The following is a 20498-nucleotide window of genomic DNA, read 5'->3' on the forward strand; positions in this document are numbered from 1 at the left end:
GTGGTCTGAATTTCCACAAATTCACCTTTGTGTAATAGTATGAAAAACTCTTTATTTCTGCCTTGAACACAGCAGTTTTTTCCAGACTGTTTTTAATGCATTAATAACACATACACACATTTTTTGAACATGTTTGACTATCAGTAAAAACAAACATTTTTTGCCCATTTTGGACAGTTAAAAGTGTTTGGGACATTTCATATGCTGCAAAACAGTTGCAGGATGACACTGTATGTCTGTAACAAAATATAAGACATAAGAGCTAAAATGTGCTGTCCACATATGTGGCCACGTAATATGAAGATTTCTTTGGACAAAATAATGTTTACATGAGTAGATATTCCCTTTATCTACACATGTAAACATTATTTTGTCCAAAAAATCTTCATATTATGGATCTCAACCTTAATTTATCTCCCTTGAACCCTAAAAATACTAATGAAAATGTAAAAGTGTGATGTAACTGTTTGAATCGAATAATGTAAAAATTATTCTTTGTTTTTACTGCAAAACAATGGCAGCAATAATAAATAATAGGTAACATAGATTACCAATTAGCTATTTCAAGAAGACCTAATAATATTTGACTATCGAACAACATCACAGTTGGGTTACACTTCTTTTAAAAGTAATTTATTACCATCTTAAATCGTTTTTAAGTAAGTAAATGTGTTTGTTACATTTTAAGTTTTTTTTTAAAGACTGAGATATTCTTACCATCATTATATATTACTTTTTTTACCCAACACTGAACATTATAATGATGTATTAAATATGTTCCCAGACTTATACTATTAGTGCAGCTATATTTTGCAATAAGTAAAAATAATTATTCACAAGAACAAGTTTCTTCTTTTAGCTCACATTTGTCAATTGTGTGAAGTTTCGAGGGGGAAGGGAGCTAAGGAAACTGCACATGCGCAAAGGATTACATTCAGGGGAGATGAAAGCTATTGATTACATGGATTTCTCGTGCTCCTAATAAACTTTCTGTCGCGCCTTTTGCTGAATTGAATTTTAATATTCAGAGCATTTGGAATGGAGTCATATGGAATCGGATTACACTATCCAAGAAGATAATCTAGGCGAAGAAATAATCAGGTTTATTTTTTGCGATGGCGCGATGGTTTGCGAGACACGTGATCGGCACTGTCCAATCATGGCGCGGCAGCGATAGCCATGTCTTCTTTGTTCTGGATTTATCAACATTGCTGACTAATTATGCGTTTACATGTTGTGGATTTTACTTAATCGAGTCTTTAATCGCTAGTGGATGCTCTTGCTGTGTAATGTATTTGAAAAAGAAGACACGTTTACTGGAATTCCCGCTTAAAACCGGTTTTAAGCCACGCGAGTAGTTGTGTGGGTTAATCACATGACTCTCCCTCCCCCCACTTCGATCCAATGACTGGGGAAGAAGAAGTCGGACATGTTTGAGGGAAATGTGTTGAATAAAGAAACGTGGCTGAAGACAAGAAGAAATTCAGGATTTTTTTTCCAACAATGAGGAGTTCGACATGTTTTGTTTTTCTTTTTTCTTTTTAATTCACTTAAGCTGGATAGAGGTATATGTTAAGAGATAGAGATTTATTTTATTAAGGAAAAATCGTTCTTTGTAAAATTGTAATATTTAAGGGTAATCGTTTAAATCTGATTAATTTATTAATAGCAGACGATTTGGTAATGTATTTTTTTCTCCTACATTGTATGACATTGTTTCAAATCTGTAACCTTGGAAGTGGGGGATGGGCGGCTGTATATTCTTCTAAAAATGTGCTAATTTACACCGTTTAAATTTGAAACTCGTTTAATTTATACGTTGTTTTACGTCATCAAACACGTTTAAGCGTCTAACATTGTTAATATCTCAAAAGAAATTAATTTGATATGCGCAGCACATGGCTCTCTAAAACACGTTTTTTAAAGAAACTCGATAAGTTTAAGTTGTTTTCGTTTAGCTTGTAAATATGGCAAAATCAAGCATATTTTAGTTTTTGTTCGTTCATTTTGGCAGTGGTTTAGAGTTCCACGTTGGCCTTAATACACTCTTCCTTATTTCGTGTATTAGTGTGTATATTCTCATCCTAATTCGATCATTTAAATGATTTCTGGTCACATTTGGTGTCTTTTGTACACATTTAGCTCTTTAATCGTGTTTTTACAACTGCAAGTCGTCGTTCGATGAACCAAAGTTGCTGCGTCATTTCATGGCGGACACTCCTTGTAGGCCATGTTAAATCGACACAGAGGATATCGCATGTTCACTTTGTCCTTTTGACTTCGTGCTGTTTGACCATTCAGTATGTAGTCAGTTTATGTGTGATTTAAAAAAAATAGCTTTTTTTTGGCTTCGGGGTGGTTTTTTTGTTCGGGAGAAATGTTGGATGTACCAATATCACTACTTTGCCTTTAGTCGTTAAGAGTTTTGGTCTGTTTTTAAAGTGATTTTTTTTCAGACAGTCGATGAGGAACATGCTGTAGAGCGAGCTGATCTGTACGTGTGTGTGCCGCATTTGTCTGTTGCGCGTGACTAATCGAGTGAGCCAATGGCGTGTTTCCAACCTGCTCTGGATGATCGCGCCTTAGTTTTGGAGAACCAATCAGCGAAGCCTTCTGACGTAACACAGATCGCTTGAGAAACGCTGAATTTCTGGGAATGTTATCGCATCCTTAGGCGTTTAAAACTTTTCACGAAATAGTTTTCTTAAATATTGGGTTCATAACTGTAGCAATATTGTTGCATAGACAAGCGCTTTTTGCGAAATAATCTGGTTTAAATCCTCAAATCATGCTCAGGGAAGTGTGTGGGCGTGGCCTGTTTGACTGACAGCGAGATTAGCCTGTAGAATACGCGTAGGCGTGTACGTATGGAGTTACAGCAGCCAATGGAGCCGTCGATGGGTTTATAAAAAGTCGGGCGGAGCCTCAGCGTCGCCATTTCATTGTAGCTCTGAGCTGGAGGATAGAGGAAGTCAGAAAAACAAGGCCGTGAAACTCGGATATTCGAGCGAAACCGGTTTATAAACAGAATCCGGATCCATCCCGATGGAAACGGCTCTTAGCCCGCCCTTTGACAGGTACCGGTTGGACTAAATGACATTACACTTGTTCTGTGAAGGAAAAATGTTGTTGGAGCATTGTCCTAATTCGGCATCTTTCGGAATTATTTTAAATTAATCACTTGTGACCTGTCGCAATAGCATCAGATGAGATACCGGAATATTAAGACTTTACTTTTGCTTTCAGGTGTCTGAGCTTGAGGGGACTAAATGTAAACGGCGTCAGTTTGGGATAGTCTTGAAGTTTTAAAGTGTGATTTTTAACGAGCAGCTGCCGCCTGCCGGTGTTTAGTGCGCAGGCGCGCTTTCGCTTACTGACACGGGTAGTGGATACAATGACGGCTGTTATGTTATGATGTTCAAACTGACAAATTAGAAAAATACAAACCCAGTCATTTCTCAGATGGTTAAACTGTAGTAATGTGTTGTCTGTCGTAAAACACACCAGGATAGTGTGCGAAAGAGAAATTAGCATGCTTTGCTAAAGCTAACGTTATCAGCGACCAGGCTCTTATTCAGTCTTAGAAGTTGCGGTGTCTTTATTAAATGCGAGTTGGTTTAATATTTGCAATGTTTTCGTTATCTGAGTGCAGATTTTGATACGATGCCTCAACGTTTCTTCCTCGACTGTTTCAGTGACCATATTGTGAAATTAATTGGGAACGTTTCGTTAACGTTACTACCTCGAGAAATTGAAAGATGTTGTTATCGATGTCTTAACCGCACGTGTTTATATGTCTGTCATATGTTTATATTTAACGTTAGGCCATATGGTCGAGTATTGGCTACAAAAATTAACACACACGTTACAGTATTTTAATACTGCAATTAATTTTTGGCATTGTTAATGCGAATGCGAAGAGATTACTTTGTCTAACTTGGCATGAAAATAGTTTAACGTTACCTAATGCTTTAGCCATTCTGAAACCCATGTTCGAGTTGAGCTTCCGCCTCATACCACGTGGACTTTTGTCAACATTTAACGCGCGGAAGGCCGCAGCTTCGTGCTCGAGCCTCTAGATCGCATCACGGTTGCTTTTGTTGTCGACTCAATGATTTGTGAAATGTAATGGCACAACGCTGAATAATAATTCGTGTAATTGTTTCGCTTTTGGTTGCTTAGCAACGCGAGTAGTTAAACGAGCCGCATGAAGCCTGCCATCTGCCCCCTCCCAACCATCATAAACTAGAGACAATAATTAGACGTGTTCAATGTTTTATTTATTCAAATATTGTTTGTAAACCAACATTTTTCTTGACTGAAAATAAAACGTTTTCTATGTAAACTGATTGTGATTTTTGTATCATTTAGTACATTTTTTAATCTGAGGGAAGTGGTATGTTTTAACTTTATTAAAAATGTGGCAGCCTGTCTGCATTCAGCATTCTTCAGTTTGTTCAGTGTTCATCATCAGTCCTTACTGGGGCAGGTATGCACCCCTTCAACTGTCTGGAAGGCGTATGAGCAGCATTATATGTAGAAAGAGTGAACACCTACCTCAAGTGTTGTTTATTTTTACTTTACTAAACGTTATGTTTGCAATACATTTGCAATTATTGCATCATTATTGCCATCAGAGCAGTCCCAGTGTACACAATCCCAAAAAGGGATGCGCATGAAGAAAACAGTTAAACAGTTAGGCTTCAGAAGGTAAGTTTACAGAGGAAAGTAGATTCTTAACACGGATGTTGAATGCACTATGCTTTTGTTACTAAAGTATTGTCATTTTTTACATTTACAGTATAATGTAGAAAGGGCATTTAAAATTTCCTCTTGAGGCATTACTAAATACGTGAAGTAACATTGTAGTAGCTAATTTCCTCTGGTTTTAAGACTAGTTAAATAATGTAATGTTAAATATGTTCATGCCGATAAATAAAAAGTTTGTGGGTAGATGTTGTAAGGCGAGGACATTTACTTTCTATCATATGCATGTATGCGCATATATATATATATATATATATATATATATATATATATATATATATATATATATATATGAAGCTTTAATAAAAATAAAACTTGTTTTGGGGGAATCGTTAGTGAAACTAAGGCTTAAGGGAATAATTGATTTGTCATTCATACTGTTTGTTTTAAAGGCCCGCAGCCATTGGCTAATGCCTCAGATAAACATACAAACACAACCCGATCTGGGTAATTAGGTCTATTGAAGGTCACGCCCCCGGTTTCCAGCTGAACTGTGGCGTATCGATCTGGAATGTGTCTCAGCAGAACTCACCCATGCCTGGACAGATAACCCGCTGAAGGGCCAGCTCCGTCTTTATGGTTGTTGCTTATAAGGCAAACATGATTAGTCATAACCTTTGAGATCTATAAAGAGCTGCCGATCACGGATGACTCACCAAGTTTCACATCATTAAATCACTCCGCTGTTCTATTATTTATTGTTAATAAATTCTATATTTATGGCCATACTTGGTATCGGTATGAAACAATATTCCAATATGAATTATATACTCTTGGGGTTTCTCCGCATGCCTCATCTCCATGTACCCGTTCTCCGCAGCTCTCTGGGCGGGTTCGACGGCATGCAGGGGCTCACCATGATGGAGCAGACCATCTCTGGACCCGGCAAACGCATCCGCAAGCCGTCGCTGCTGTACGAAGGGTTTGAGGGACCCGCTCTGCCACACGCAGCTCAATCTGGACCCCCTCAGCCTTCTGTGCGGGACCCCTCTCGACAAGGCCGAATGACCAATCAGCTGCAGTTCCTCCAGAAGGCTTTAGTGAAGACGCTGTGGAGGCATCACTTCGCCTGGCCTTTCCATGAGCCTGTAGATGCTGCCAAACTCAACCTCCCCGTAAGTTTGTTGTTGTTTCAGAAAAATGGAGTGTTCGGGGGACATTTCTCTGAATAGTTTCAAATATTTAACAAGATGATGCGAGTAATCCCATTCCCAAGTAATAGGTTTAAACTCAAGGATCTGTGTGTGGTAGAGCTCATTACAGAGTTATAACCATAATAAAGTGAAAGTTTATCATTTGCAAGTGTTTTAAAGGGACAGTTCACTTAAAAACGAAAATTGTCATTTACTAAATTTCCACATATTCCAAACAGTTGTTTTGTTGAAAGCAAAAGAAGATATTGTGAAGAATGTTGGAAGCCTGAGACTATTGACATCCATAGAAGAAAAACAAATATGGAAGTGAATGGTTACATGTTTCCAACATTCTTCAAATATCTTTTTTGTGTGTGTGTGTTAAACAGAACAAAACTAATCCTCAAACTGGTTTGTAGTAAGTGAACCAAGAAGAAATTATAATTTTTTTAACTTGAAAGCCTTTAGACACAAGATATTAAAATGATTTTGACTATAACGATGCTGTTTTTTATTAATTTCTATGATGAATACTGTCTTTACATTTTGTTTATGCAACTCAACTCTCCAGAAAACCATAAAGCACTGTTTAATTCCTTAAAACACTCTTTAATTTTAGTTTTTAATTTATGAATATGCGCTCCTCTACAGAATCATACCAGGCATTATAAAACCATTAACTAAATAGAGCTGTTCAAGAATCTGGTCAAATTGTGTTCCTGCATTCCAGAAAAACAACATATCTTAATGTCAGTTTCCCCCATACTCTGCAGCTCCAGTGTGTGGTTTTGCTGTCATATTAAAGCCTCTCTTGTGTCACGCAGGATTATTATAACATCATTAAGCAGCCTATGGACATGGGGACCATCAAGAGGCGACTGGAGAACAATTATTACCGCAGTGCCAGCGAGTGCATGCAGGATTTCAACACCATGTTTACCAACTGCTACATCTACAACAAGGTCAGTCGGTTCATTTCTGTTTGATTAAAAAGTTCTCAGACTTGTTTTTCTGCAGCGCTTGGATTTGTTCCATTTAAGTCGCTCAGGTCTTCTACTCGGCCTGCTGTGGTGCGAGTTGCATGCATCAGTGTCTAGAGAGACTGTCATGTGATCTTAAAGTCGTCTGTTTATTAAAGCCTACAGATGATATCGTCCTGATGGCTCAGTCTCTAGAGAAGGCTTTCCTGCAGAAGGTTGCACAGATGCCTGAATTGGAGGAAGAGATTCCTGCACCTATCCCCAGGGGAAAACAAAGCAAACCTAAAAAAGGGCAAAAATTATGTAAGGATGTGGTGAAGTTAACATTATATTCTTTCTGTACATTCAGTTATATACCATATTAATTTATTTAAGGTTCCTATTAATTTGTAAATTACAGACCTTTAAAGTCACCAGAATTAGTCCTAAATAAATTAATAGAACGCTATAAAGATATCTATCTATATCTTGCCTAATTCTATCTATGTCTTGCCTAAATCTATCTATCTTGCCTAATTCTATGTTGTTCTATCTATATCGCCTAATTCTATCTATGTTCTATCTATCAGTCTTGCCTAATTCTTTCTATCTATCTATCTATCTATCTATCTATCTATCTATCTATCTATCTATCTATCTATCTATCTATCTATCTATCTATCTATCTATCTATCTATCTATCTATCTATCTATCTATCTATCTATCTATCTAATCTATTTATCTATCTATCTTACGTAATTCTGTCTATCTATCTATCTATCTATCTATCTGTCTGTCTGTCTGTCTGTCTGTCTGTCTGTCTATCTGTCGTTCTATCTATTTATTTATCTATCTTGCCTAATTCTATCTATCTATCTATCTATCTATCTATCTATCTATCTATCTATCTATCTATCTATCTATCTATCTATCTATCTATCTATCTAATCTATTTATCTATCTATCTTGCGTAATTCTGTCTATCTGTCTATCTATCTGTCTATCTGTCGTTCTATCTATTTATTTATCTATCTTGCCTAATTCTGTCTGTCTGTCTATCTATCTATATCTATCTATCTATCTATCTATCTATCTATCTATCTATCTATCTATCTATCTATCTATCTATCTATCTATCTATCTATCTATCTATCTATCTATCTATCTATCTATCTATCTATCTTGCGTAATTCTGTCTATCTGTCTATCTATCTGTCTGTTTATCTGTCTATCTATCTATCTATCTATCTATCTATCTATCTATCTATCTATCTATCTATCTATCTATCTATCTATCTATCTATCTATCTATCTATCTATCTATCTATCTAATAGTGTTAAAATCCTTGAGTATTTTTAAAAAGATTCGTATCAAATTGGGTCAAATGGTGCTGTTTGTTTATTGATGTTTGCCTTCATTCTTATTTTCATGTTTTGTCTCTGTTTCAGTCTCGGGTGGGATCACAACAGCTCATCAGGTTCCTGCTATATCTTCTCTCTCTCAGCTGGCCTACTCTCCTCCAACTCCAGACACCCCAGACTCAGTGCTTTCTACACCACCGCAGACGCTTATAACCAAGACCTTTCCTCCTCCTTCTTTACACAGCACGCCTGCGCTTTTGGGCCTCCCGCCTACACAACCCACTGCTAAGGTGAGGTTAACACAGTTTCCTTTTAAATGCAATATAACGCCAACATACTACAGGGTTTCCGCTGAGTCTCAACATCTACAATTTCAAAATCAAACATTTTAGGCCTTAAATTCCCTTACATTAGGTGAATGATTGAGTTCTTGGTCATTTTAAGGATAGTTCAGCCAAAAATGATTTACTCCCCCTTATGTGTTTTTAAACCTCTATGAGTAGAACAGAAAAGATTGAATGTTGAACATAAAAGCAGATATTTTGAAGAATACTGGTTGCTGACACCCACCATCTTCCATATTGGAAAATAAATTACTATGGAAGTCATTTTTGGGTGAAATTTCCCTTTAATTTCTGTATATTTCTATTTCTATTGATATTATTGCTGGACAAAAGTTAATCATGTCCAGAATAAAAGTTTTGACAATTTAAATGTGCATATTCTGTGTATTTAATATTGAATATATTTGATAAAATGTTTATTTAGATTTAGATATTCTATATATATGCATATGTGATACAAATTATATATACACATTTAAATATCTAACAAAATTGTTTTGTATATATAGTTTTTTATCACATTAGAGTGTTCGCTGGGACAAAAAGTATTAAAAGTTGAAAAATCAACGTAGAGAAATTTAAGGCCCTTTAAGTCTTCAATGCTATTTTGCAAGGTATTAAATGTTATATCATTTTTGATTATGCAGGGTATGGTTGTATGCTAAAGTTTGCCTGAATTAAATCTGTGAATATTAGGATGCCGTGTAGTTTATGAAATCAATAAAATCCTACTAGATTTGACATCACACTGCTTTGTTTACTGCAGAAACCAAGCCAACACCATTATTTCCGCAGTTCTATAGGTGCCAACCTGCTGAATTAGCTAGATTTAATAGATTTGTATTCAGTATATGAATAATCTTTTAGTTTTGGATTAGTATTAAATTAGTATTCAGTAAAAATACTGTAAGTTAAACATTTCCAGTGTTTGTGGTTGAAAAGTGGTTTTAAGGTTTCGATGTATGGAAAGGTGTTGAAAGGTATTGAATTTCACTCTCTGATTCCTGTATATACTCTGCACATGTAAATAATAAATATAATACACATATATTATGTAAACTTTTATTTTGGATGTAATTAATCGTGACTTTTGCCTAGCATAAACTTGAGCCCAGCACTACTATATTCCAATTTATCTAGTAGTCAATGAAATTCTCCAACAGCACTTTTAAATGATTTATAAGAGCAATAAAGCACAAGAAGCCATATTATGACAAAATTAAACAAAGCACCTAAAATTATATAATGGCATTAAAACATTATTCTTCCACTAAACAAAGTAGTTCCTCTGAAACCGTGGTTGTGGTTGCAACAAAGTGGTTGAAAAGCAATGCAGATACTGCAGCAAGCACTGGTGCAGCAATACTGGTGTAGTGAGGTCACAGGTGTGTGTTTGTAGAATATTTTGCAACTGCTCAGTCTGCGACTCAGCCAATCACCATCTAGCACTGGAGCTGTTATCGATTTAAATGTTTTGATTCTGTGGGGTTTAAGTTGCTCCTTTCACTATTTCAAGTACAATTTGCTGTATTACCACTACAAATAAGAACAATAATGTGATGCATGTCTGAAACTTCATTCATGATGATCCTAAAGTTTTGAATTTGACTTCAGTGTAATAATTAGAAATCATGTATTAGATGAGTTGAGCTAATCTTTCTCCATCTTTTCAATAGAAAAAGGGCGTTAAACGCAAGGCAGACACGACCACCCCCACCACCACAGTCATGCCCCTCACTTTGGGTGTAGGAGGCATGGGAATGGGTATGGGCATGGGAATGAGTATGGGAATGGGCATGGGGATTGGTATGGGTCTGGGTGGAGACTCCCCGCTCACCCTCTCCGCTATGGACATGGACTCCAAACAGAGCCTGTCTCTCAGCCTGGGCATGGCTCTGGAGGACAAAGTTCCAGCCAGACGAGGTGGCAGTGGCCGGCCCATCAAACCACCCCGGAAAGACTTGCCTGACTCTCAGAACCAACACCAGCCAGTGCGGCGAGGAAAGCTGAGCCAGCAGCTCCGATACTGCAGCACCATCCTCAAAGAGCTGCTGTCCAAGAAGCATACAGCCTACGCCTGGCCCTTCTACAAGCCAGTGGACGTGTCTTCACTGGGAATACACGATTATTACGATATCATCATGTATCCCATGGATCTGAGCACAATAAAGGTGCGTGTGAACAGGTCTGAGTGTGTTGTGAGGATGTAAAATGGATCAGATGTTCATGTTTGTTTGTCAATCTTGCAGAGGAAGATGGATCATCGAGAGTACAGGGATGCATTGCAGTTTGCTGCCGACGTCAGGCTCATGTTCTCCAACTGTTACAAGTACAATCCTCCGGATCACGATGTGGTGGCCATGGCCCGGAGACTACAGGTAGGGAGATTTGCATTTACAGCTGCATGATTGAGTTTTAAGTCTGTTATACTCAAGATAGTTTATCATAGTTAGTCATTTGAGAAATGCATTTCAATTTTGTAATGTTAGCATAAATTAAAAAGGCTGGAATTAGTCATATAATACATTCTCTTAAGGTTCAATAATAACTATATATATATATATATATATATATATATATATATATATATATATATATATATATATATATATATATATATATATATATATATATATATATATATATATATATATATATATATATATATACACAAAAAAGAGATCTAAAAATAATTCTGTAAAAAATATCTGAACAGATATAAACATATACAGATATAAAATATCCATATCTAGATAATAATAGACTCTGGACATTTTTATTCAATATGGATTATTTTAGCAACAAATAACCATGACAACAGCCAGTTAATTCATGTTGCTAATAAACTCTCGGTACAACCCTTCTAAATAAAAACAAATGATTTAACTTAAAGTTCTGCAGCAAATATTTATTATGGTGTACCTGTTTAAATTAGAAAAATTTGAAACAAAAAATCCATAATAGCATTTTTATTTGATTACAATTTAAAAGATTGGTTAAATTGTTTTAAAGTTTTATTCATCGTTTCATTTGATACAGTTCTGCTGATAAAGTTTTAATAAATCGTGAAAACACAGAAACCAGAAAAACGGAAAAGGGAAACGCATATAAATGGATTTGATGGGACCCTAAATTGAAAGGTATGCATGTAAAAACCATTTCCTTACGCATGAATTCTTAAATTATTATTGGAATAAATATAAATACTGGATCACATGGGGAAAATGTCTGATAATATTTTAACTAACTTTGGCCAGCTCAACAATCATTCTAAAAAGATACCTGTAAACATTTAGGAACTTCTCTTAAAATAATAAAAAAAAATTTAAATGTTAAAACACTAATATTAATTCCACATTTTGTTAACACTTTTTATTATAATAAAAAGGCAGATTTAGTAGCACACAGCTTCATTAAAACAGAATATCAAATGCAGATCACTATGGAAAACTCCAATATAGTTTTGCTGTTATGTTTAGATGATGTGCATCGTAAAAGAGTGCTCATTTGCTTTGTTGCCAGATTGGAAAGATTAATAAAACAGTGTAAAATATACACTTTAAATAGACGAACAGCTTTTACTGTGGGATTTAAACGGCAACCCCAATCAGAACTTGTAAGTGCTTCATAATATTTTAGAATAAATTCAGTAAACTAGCATTTGGGACCACCATACTTAATTGACAAGGAAAGTTTATTTCTGTAGACATTTCATACATCATGGTAATTCAAAGTGTTTACATAAACAGGAAAAAATGAAACATAAAATACAAGTATAAGAACATTAAAACGAACAATAAAAACGATTTAAAACAGATTAAAATGTGTAAAAACTGGTTTTAAAGGCATGAAAAAGTCATAATAGTGCGATCTGTGGGACATAGAACAGTGCTCCTTCAGTAAAGGCACAGCTAAACAGATGTGTTTTCAGTCTTGACAAAGAAAAGCATGAAAAGTTGCAACTAAAATATGATTATTCAGGCAGCCATAACTACACGTCCATTAACACACATTTTAATTAGCTTGCACTAAAAGTCCATGCTTAAATATTAAAAATGTCTTCTCTCTGTCTTTCAGGACGTGTTTGAGTTCCGCTTCGCCAAGATGCCGGACGAGCCCCTGGAGTCTCTCCCACCTGCATCCCTGGGCGGAGGTCTAGGCGGTGACTCCTCCTCTTCCTCCTCCTCTTCCTCCTCGTCCTCAGAGAGTGACGTGAGCAGCGAGAGTGAGAGTGAGAGCAGCCCGAGCTCTGATAGTGAGGAAGAGAGAGCGCATCGCCTGGCCCAGCTTCAGGAACAGGTGTGTACACAGGTAGCGGCTGAGCTTTTTCCCCAGCATACATGGCTTAAACTGAGTATCTGAGCCCTGCGGTGGCCGCAAGTTTTACACGCTCACTGACTCGCATGTGTGTGTGCAGTTGAGGGCGGTTCATGAGCAGCTGGCGGCGCTGTCTTCCACGCCCATCATCAAACCCAAGAAGAAGAAGGAGAAGAAAGACAAAAAGAAGAAGAAGAAACCGGAGAAGCATAAGCGGAGCAGGAGCGTGATTGAGGATGAGGTGGTCATGCGGCCGGCCAAGATCCCCAAACTGCCCAAGACACCAAAGAGCAGGAGCAACAGCAAAGCTGCGACGTCAACACAGAGCAAGAAGAGCTCCAACAAGAAGAGTAACAAGAGCAAGTACGTCTCCGTTCACCTTATCTACCAAGTCTGATTCAAGAGTAAAAATTTAGGCCTTCATTTTTATAATATCCTATATTCACTGAAGTATTGTGGATAGCAGTGGTGGAAAGGGTACTGAAAAGTCATACTCAAATAGAAGTAGCCCTCAAGAGTAGTGAGTATTAGGCTGTAAAAAGCTGATGCATTTATATGTAATTTGTGGATGTTTGTAAACGTAACATTCTGTAGTGCATTTAGTCATTGCCCAGCAGGCACACAACGTCATAAGATGTTAAAATTAGGTTAGATTTAGGTCATGACGTCAGATGACCAAAATTCATCATCTATCCAGCATCTAAGGACAACGTTATTTTGATCTCCAATAATGACGTCAAATGATGTTGATTTTAGGTTGTGTTGGAAAGTGACCAAAATCCAACATCTTAAACCAACGTCATATTGATGTCAAATACTGACATTTATTCGTCAGGTATGGCAACCAAAATCCAACACCTAATAGACATCATAGTGGTAACGTCCACACAACATCAAGCTGTAACATTAGCCGTTGGATGTTGGACAATGACGTTGGTCTGACATTGGGTTCTGATGTCACAATTTTCGATTACAAACAAAATGAAACATCCCCACTACGTTGGCGTTATGTTTTGGCTGCTGGGTGTTTAAGGCCATTTCAGTCATCATACGGTAAACATCCGTCATCTTCTCATCAGTGACATGCATCTAAACAGCCTCTGGGTCAATGCGTGTAAAGATTTTGGACATCTTCTTGGACTTTTTTTTTAATGCTTCCAGACAGTTTGCTGCAATTATAAATCGCCCATGTCTTGAGGTAGTTTATTAAGATGCAATTTACCTTCTATACCTTCTGTGCGATTTGATTGGACAGAAATCACAGGACTGATTTTTCTAATCCCCATAGAAAGAAAAAAATAAAAAAGTGACTGCAGGTTATAGGAAAGTAGTGGAGTAAAAGTACCGATACTGCACTAAAAATGTGCGTAAGGGAAAGTTAAAGTACACATTTTTAAAACTACTTAGTAAATTACAATTCCAGAGAAAAACGACTCAAATACAGTATTTTGAGCATTTGTAATTTGTTACTTTACACGTCTGTGTAGGTGTATAGTATGGGTTTTAAAAGATTTTAAAGAAGTGTTCATATTTGCTATGTCCATGTAATGCTACCCCAAAGTTTAGTTTGTACGCTAAAGGTCTGTTCACATGGAATGATTTTCACTCATGCTTATCAGCCATGTTGTTTTTTTGGTTTGACGTGTGTTAAACGGGCCAACCAATGAGATTGGGGATTTTGTTTGTGTGCCTTGAGTTGCTTAATTACAGTAAAACACAATGGTCTAGCTGAGCACAGAGGAATTGTAAATTAAATGGGATTTAATGTAACAAAAATAATGTTTTTATTTAATTCAGGCATACATCTTGCATTGTTTACTGATATTCTGACCAATTAAATTTAACAAAAGGCCTTTCAGGCTCATTTTACAGCAATAAAGAATAAGGTCACTGACCAGTGGTTCTGCAAACCCACCAAGAACCATTTGTTGCTGGGACATACAAAAATGTAACTTAAGAGACCTTCTTTTGTAAATGTAAGTGAATAATTTAGGCCACATTTTTATGCAACCAAGCAAACCATGAGCTTAATATACTAATCAAGGCCATAATGTTTGCAAATCAGTGCAAAGATAATCCAGATGCTCTGAATATGAATCCGGCTTAATACTCATAATACTTCTCCTACAGCACTTAAAATATTCAATGTTTTCATTTTAGTTTTTATATTGATTCATATTTTATATTGATTGATTTCAATGTTTTTATATTGATGTTGTAGTTTGTTTACTTCTCCAAGTGTACTTATTACAACTACAAAAAAGACCAAAATCATGATGTAGGTCTCAAATATTTGTTAATCTTAAGTAAAAAATTTGACTTTGAAATCTGCAGAAAGCCAGACTTGCTGAAATTTGGGTTTAGAAGAGTCTTAAAGAGTAACCTTAATCTTTGCAGAAGAGTCAAGCTTTAAATAGGAAAATTATTGAAACTCATTAGTCATTTTTGAGTGAGATGCTAACGGTCTAATCTGATTTAATGATCTATGATAAGCTAAGCTAAAAGTTCTCCGACAAGACCCTGGGATCAGCTAAATGGGGAAAAAAATGGTAAAACTCAATTGTTTAACTCTAGGGAGCTGTAAAATGAGGCTATTTTTCAGAAAATCAGGTTTAGGACTCCTTGAAATGCTCCAACAGCTTTAAAATATTCATTTGTTTTAATATTTTTTGTATATTGTACGAGATGTACTTTGTTTATTAATCCAAATATATTTATTACAACTACAAATGAGACCAAAATGTAATTTTCAATCTCATATACTATTCATTAATAAGTGAAGTTTTAAAATGGACTTGGTCAAGCCTGCGGAAACCCAGAGTAGCTGAAATAAATCAGAGTTTACAAATCTTAATCATAAAAACGTATTTCTTTTCCTCAGGTCGTCTAAGAAAGCTCAGCCCACGTTTTTTCCGCCGCCGCTGAGCCACAGTGGCCTCACGCCTCACTACGACTCTGAGGAAGAAGAGGAAACCAGTCCCATGAGCTACGACGAGAAGCGGCAGCTCAGTCTGGACATCAACCGCCTGCCGGGGGAGAAACTGGGCCGCGTGGTTCACATCATTCAATCCAGAGAGCCCTCGCTGAGAGACACCAACCCTGAGGAGATCGAGATCGACTTCGAGACGCTCAAACCATCCACACTGAGAGAGCTGGAGCGATACGTCATGATGTGTTTACGCAAGAAACCACGAAAACCTTTCGGTAAGAGTCAAATCCTTCTTTTAAGAGGAAATGCAGCAGACAGGAACACACTTTGAGATTTTGGGCTTTTTGGCTTTTCATAACAAAAGAATGACATCCATTAGAGGCAAAAATCTCAAAGCTATTTTTACCAAAGTAAAACATCCATTTTTTCCTGCCGCTTGATCAATTTGTGCATGTAGATTTATTTTAATATATGTATATGTGTATGTATATGTATATATATATATATATATATATATATATATATATATATATATATATATATATATATATATATATATATATATATATATATATATATATATATATATATATATATATATTTTAGAGATTGTTTATTTTCCTCGTGCATTAAACCATAAACCTCCACTTCAGCTGCTCCAACATAAACCAAACTTATTGACGTCTATATTCTGAAGGATTTGATCATACAGAATTCTCCAGATTATAGGAAGCTTGTTTGCTGTCTGTTTTGCAGTATTTTCTTTGTTTTACATTTATTTCTTTGTGATAAGTAGATAAAAAAAAAATGATGTAAAAAAATTTAACTCCATCCAAAGTTTAGATTTTTTAGTGCTTAATCTATGCACAAGACATTTTAATTGAATCTTTCATCTGCATATTTAAACACAAAGCTATTTTAGAAAACGAATGTAATCCATCGGCTGGGAAAATATGCTGTTAAATATTATTTAATGTTTTCACCTTCCTGCCATGTCTTGCCTTAACTGTACGGTTGATTTGCTTAAAAGGCTTGTTTGAGAGTTGAGACGCTAATGGTAATCTAAAACGAGAGTTTAACCCATAATGCACTGTGCTGCCGCGCCTTATGCTATTCAGCACACTTCACAGTTAGATCATCTGCTCTTTACTCTTCCTGTGAACAAACACAATACTGTTCTTTCATTCCTTCACTGTGTGACTCGCACATCAACGTTGACTAGAGGTTAATTATATGACAACAGGAAACATTATGACGGCTTTCATAAGCCTGCACTTACTAATCAGAAATGCAATAAAACTGTAAGATCTAAAAATGTTGATAAGAATAATATTTTAGTGATTAAGTGTCACATGATCCTTTTTGCTTGAATTTATTATGATTATTTTGAGGAAATTAGTACTTTTTCGTAATGGAACTTTTAAAGAGCAACGTTTATTTAAAGTAATCTCCTTATACGAGTATAAAAATGTATTTACTATCAGTTTTGCTCATATCTGCTGAATTTAAGCATTAACAATTTGCAGGTTTACTGTTTTAATTTCCATTTTTTGCAACTGGGACATTTTAAATTAGATTTATTATTTTGGTAAATGCTATGCTATTGAAATAATTTAGATTTATGACCTATTTGTTGATAGCATTACTCTTTAATGTCCAGGTGAAAACTAAATTTACAATGTTTATTTTGCTGGCGTACTTCATTTGTCTTAAGTTGTCAGTTTGACAGTTTGGGTGAAATGCTTAGCCACACCCCTCATTAGTTTAGGCAAGCGAAAGCTGAGAGGAGGAGCACAAAAATAAAACTCCGCCCACTCTATTCTGATGCAGTTGGAAATACATCAGCAAACTGAAATAAGACTCAGGTTCATGTGTAGTTAAATGTTTGAGATAACAGACTATATTTTTACAAAAAAATGCCACCTAAGTGGATATGTTATAAAATCACTTTACATTTTTATAAATAAAAAATATATATAATAGTACTAATAATAATAATGATAACATTTTTTAAACGTTTTGGGACTCACTGTAAACAAAAATAGACACATGAATATTTACCTGGGTGGCAATTATTTTTGGTGACATAACATTCAGTAAATGGGTGTGTCTATTTAGGTTTGCGTTGTAAACATTAAACTAAATTAATTTCATATATTAAGTTTTTAGTTACAATACTCCTAAAGTCATTCCACATAAATCTGCAGATTTCTTTCATTTAAATTTTTTTTTTTTTTTTTACAAAATTCTGCGCAGAAATAGCAAGAAATGTCTGGAGATTCGATCTGGCTCTACTTTTGGGTGTCTGTATTTTAAAGATTGACTAATGGTGACAACATACAGCATTTCCAGTGTTGGGCAAGCTACTTGAAAAATGTAGTAATGAAGCTGAGCTACTCTACTTGAAATGTAGCTTAACTAAACTTAAAGCTACCCTCTGGGAAATGTAGCAGGCTAAGCTAAAAGCTACTTGGCAAAAGTCAATCATATGTTAGTTATCAATAAGAATTGTTCAGTTATTTACTGTAAATAATACTGTACTAAACAGAAACAAACTAGTATATAACAGCAAAAACAAAACATCCAATAAAACCAGCTGTTACACATTTAAAATACTATAGTCATTTAGAGTAAAGGGAAATATTTTTTGGAATGAAGGTTATATTGTGTGTGTGTGTGTGTGTGTGTGTGTGTGTGTGTGTGTGTGTGTGTGTGTGTGTGTGTATGTGTGTGTGTGTATATATATATATATATATATATATATATATATATATATATATATTTTTTTTTTTTACAACTCTTCATTAATGAATTGCACTACATAATGTAGTATCATTAGTAACTATCATGAACTAATAGTAATTACCATAGTATACTTTAGCTTTTACTACAGTATATAACTCCTCTCCCTCAGTCATCTTTCAATCAAGCAAGTTTCTCGTGTCAGCCCAATGATTGGCAGTAATGCACCAAAAAGTTTGCTGTTGACCACCAAAAAACAGGAAGAAGATGAAATCATGATCGTTTACCTTCATCGGCTAGACACTCGCCTCACAGCTCTGTGAATTTCGGTGCCGGCGCTTATTGATCCGCGATCGGTAAATGTAGCTTGTGTGGATGCTACTGCGCTACTTGACTAAAAAAAATAGCTTCGCTACAGAAAAGCTATTTGATTTCTAGAGCAGCGACGCTACTGACACGCTACTGAGAAATATAGTTAAGCTAGTAGCATCACTACTTGTAGCGATACTCCTGCCCAACACTGAACATTTCCCCAAAAAACAAACGTATAAAAGGTATAAAGACACTGTAAACACTAGACCCAGCATGGTAGATTTGACCAAATGTGTCTGTTGTGCTTCCTCCAGTGGCAGTAAAAGGCTCTGCAGGTAAATCTCGTGAGGAGCTGGCTCTGGAGAAGAAGAGAGAGCTGGAGCGGAGACTGCAGGACGTCAGCGGACAACTCAACTCCGTCAAGAAACCGCAGAAAACCAAAGGTAGAGACTCTGAGGATGAACACCCACTCATGATCATGTTTAAAGCAGAATGGTGAATGACCTCTTCTTTCTGTATTTCAGCGGAGAAGCCGTCAGCGGTGGAGCCTCACGCAGTAGCGTCTCGTCTCAGCGCCAGCAGCTCCAGCTCAGACTCTTCATCGTCATCCTCCTCTTCCTCATCCTCTGACACCAGTGAATCAGACTCAGATTGAGCAGATGATGATGATGATGATGGGAAAAAAACATGCACTCCATCCCAGATCACGACGCAGAGAGAGATGAATAAAGAGCAGGCTTTCTCTTTACACAGAGAATTCTGGGAAAAATAAAGGGTGGAGGAGGAGCTGATGGGGAAAATCAGAGCAGGGCAGTTGTTGTCTGATTGGAGACTGGTTTCCGTTAGTTCATCCTCCTTCACTCTGTGTATATACCTGTATAAAGATATATAAATATCTATTTTTCTTTTATAAAGAAGAATTTTAAGCAATTCCCTGGTAGGGAAGACAATGATTTTCTTTTTGTGAATCTTTTATGTTGCTTTCCTTCTCTCTCTCCCTCTTTTTCCGTGTAAAATATGAATCGTTTGTCCTAAAGAAAACAAAAGGCTTGGAGTGGAAACTGCTGTCACTTTTGTTTGCATGAGCGAGTGTGTGTGTGTGTGAGCATGTGCCATTGACACCAGTGATTTTGCTGGTGGATTTACACACTTTGCACATACATGGATGTGTTGTGCATTTGAATAAATAAATAAGAGAAGCTCCACCTATTCACATGAAATCCCCCGTAATAATGGAGAACAGGACAGTATGTGCCCTGTCTCTGTTTTACCGCGTGATCTGTCGGCTTTAGTGGCGTTTTAAAACTTGAATCTGATCTCCATCCATCCTGCCTGCTTTATTTTGGGTTTCAAAATCTTCATTGTTTCGTACGCAAACTTGCCGAGTCTGGCTCTGTGAACTCAGCCGGGCCACATGAGCGTCTGTTTTTCTGAATACATAAATTATTGGAACGATCGTGTGGTTTGAGTGCTGGTTTGCGGAGCAGATGCGAGTATTAGATGCACTATCAGACACACAGCTGAGTCATGAGCTGTGGAGATCAATACTGTTCTGTACATCTTGCTTTTTGACTTTCGATCTGCTTTTTGTTTTAGTGTTTATAATTATTTGCTCGGAGAATTCATGCGCAG

The 20498-nt window shown here is 36.3% G+C and overlaps 1 protein-coding gene across 3 annotated transcripts; it reads left to right on the top strand.

Moving 5' to 3' along the window:
- The first annotated feature begins 927 nt into the window (after positions 1 to 927).
- Positions 928 to 19541, top strand: brd2a (bromodomain containing 2a). 3 transcript variants are annotated; one of them, XM_056479597.1, is made up of 12 exons: positions 928 to 3077; positions 5588 to 5882; positions 6725 to 6862; positions 7039 to 7183; positions 8310 to 8512; positions 10243 to 10737; positions 10816 to 10944; positions 12644 to 12877; positions 12984 to 13246; positions 15765 to 16087; positions 19181 to 19309; positions 19391 to 19541. In XM_056479597.1, exons 1-12 carry the CDS (start codon positions 3046 to 3048, stop codon positions 19519 to 19521), a joined length of 2517 nt encoding a protein of 838 aa, XP_056335572.1. In that variant the 5' UTR covers positions 928 to 3045; the 3' UTR covers positions 19522 to 19541. The 3 variants fall into 3 exon arrangements, with proteins under 3 accessions (XP_056335572.1, XP_056335573.1, XP_056335574.1); XM_056479598.1 differs by having other exon boundaries at positions 12644 to 12865; XM_056479599.1 differs by having other exon boundaries at positions 928 to 1565.
- Positions 19542 to 20498: the final 957 nt, after the last annotated feature.

Source organism: Danio aesculapii, chromosome 19, assembly GCF_903798145.1.
Source record: "Danio aesculapii chromosome 19, fDanAes4.1, whole genome shotgun sequence".
Lineage (NCBI taxonomy): Eukaryota > Metazoa > Chordata > Actinopteri > Cypriniformes > Danionidae > Danio > Danio aesculapii.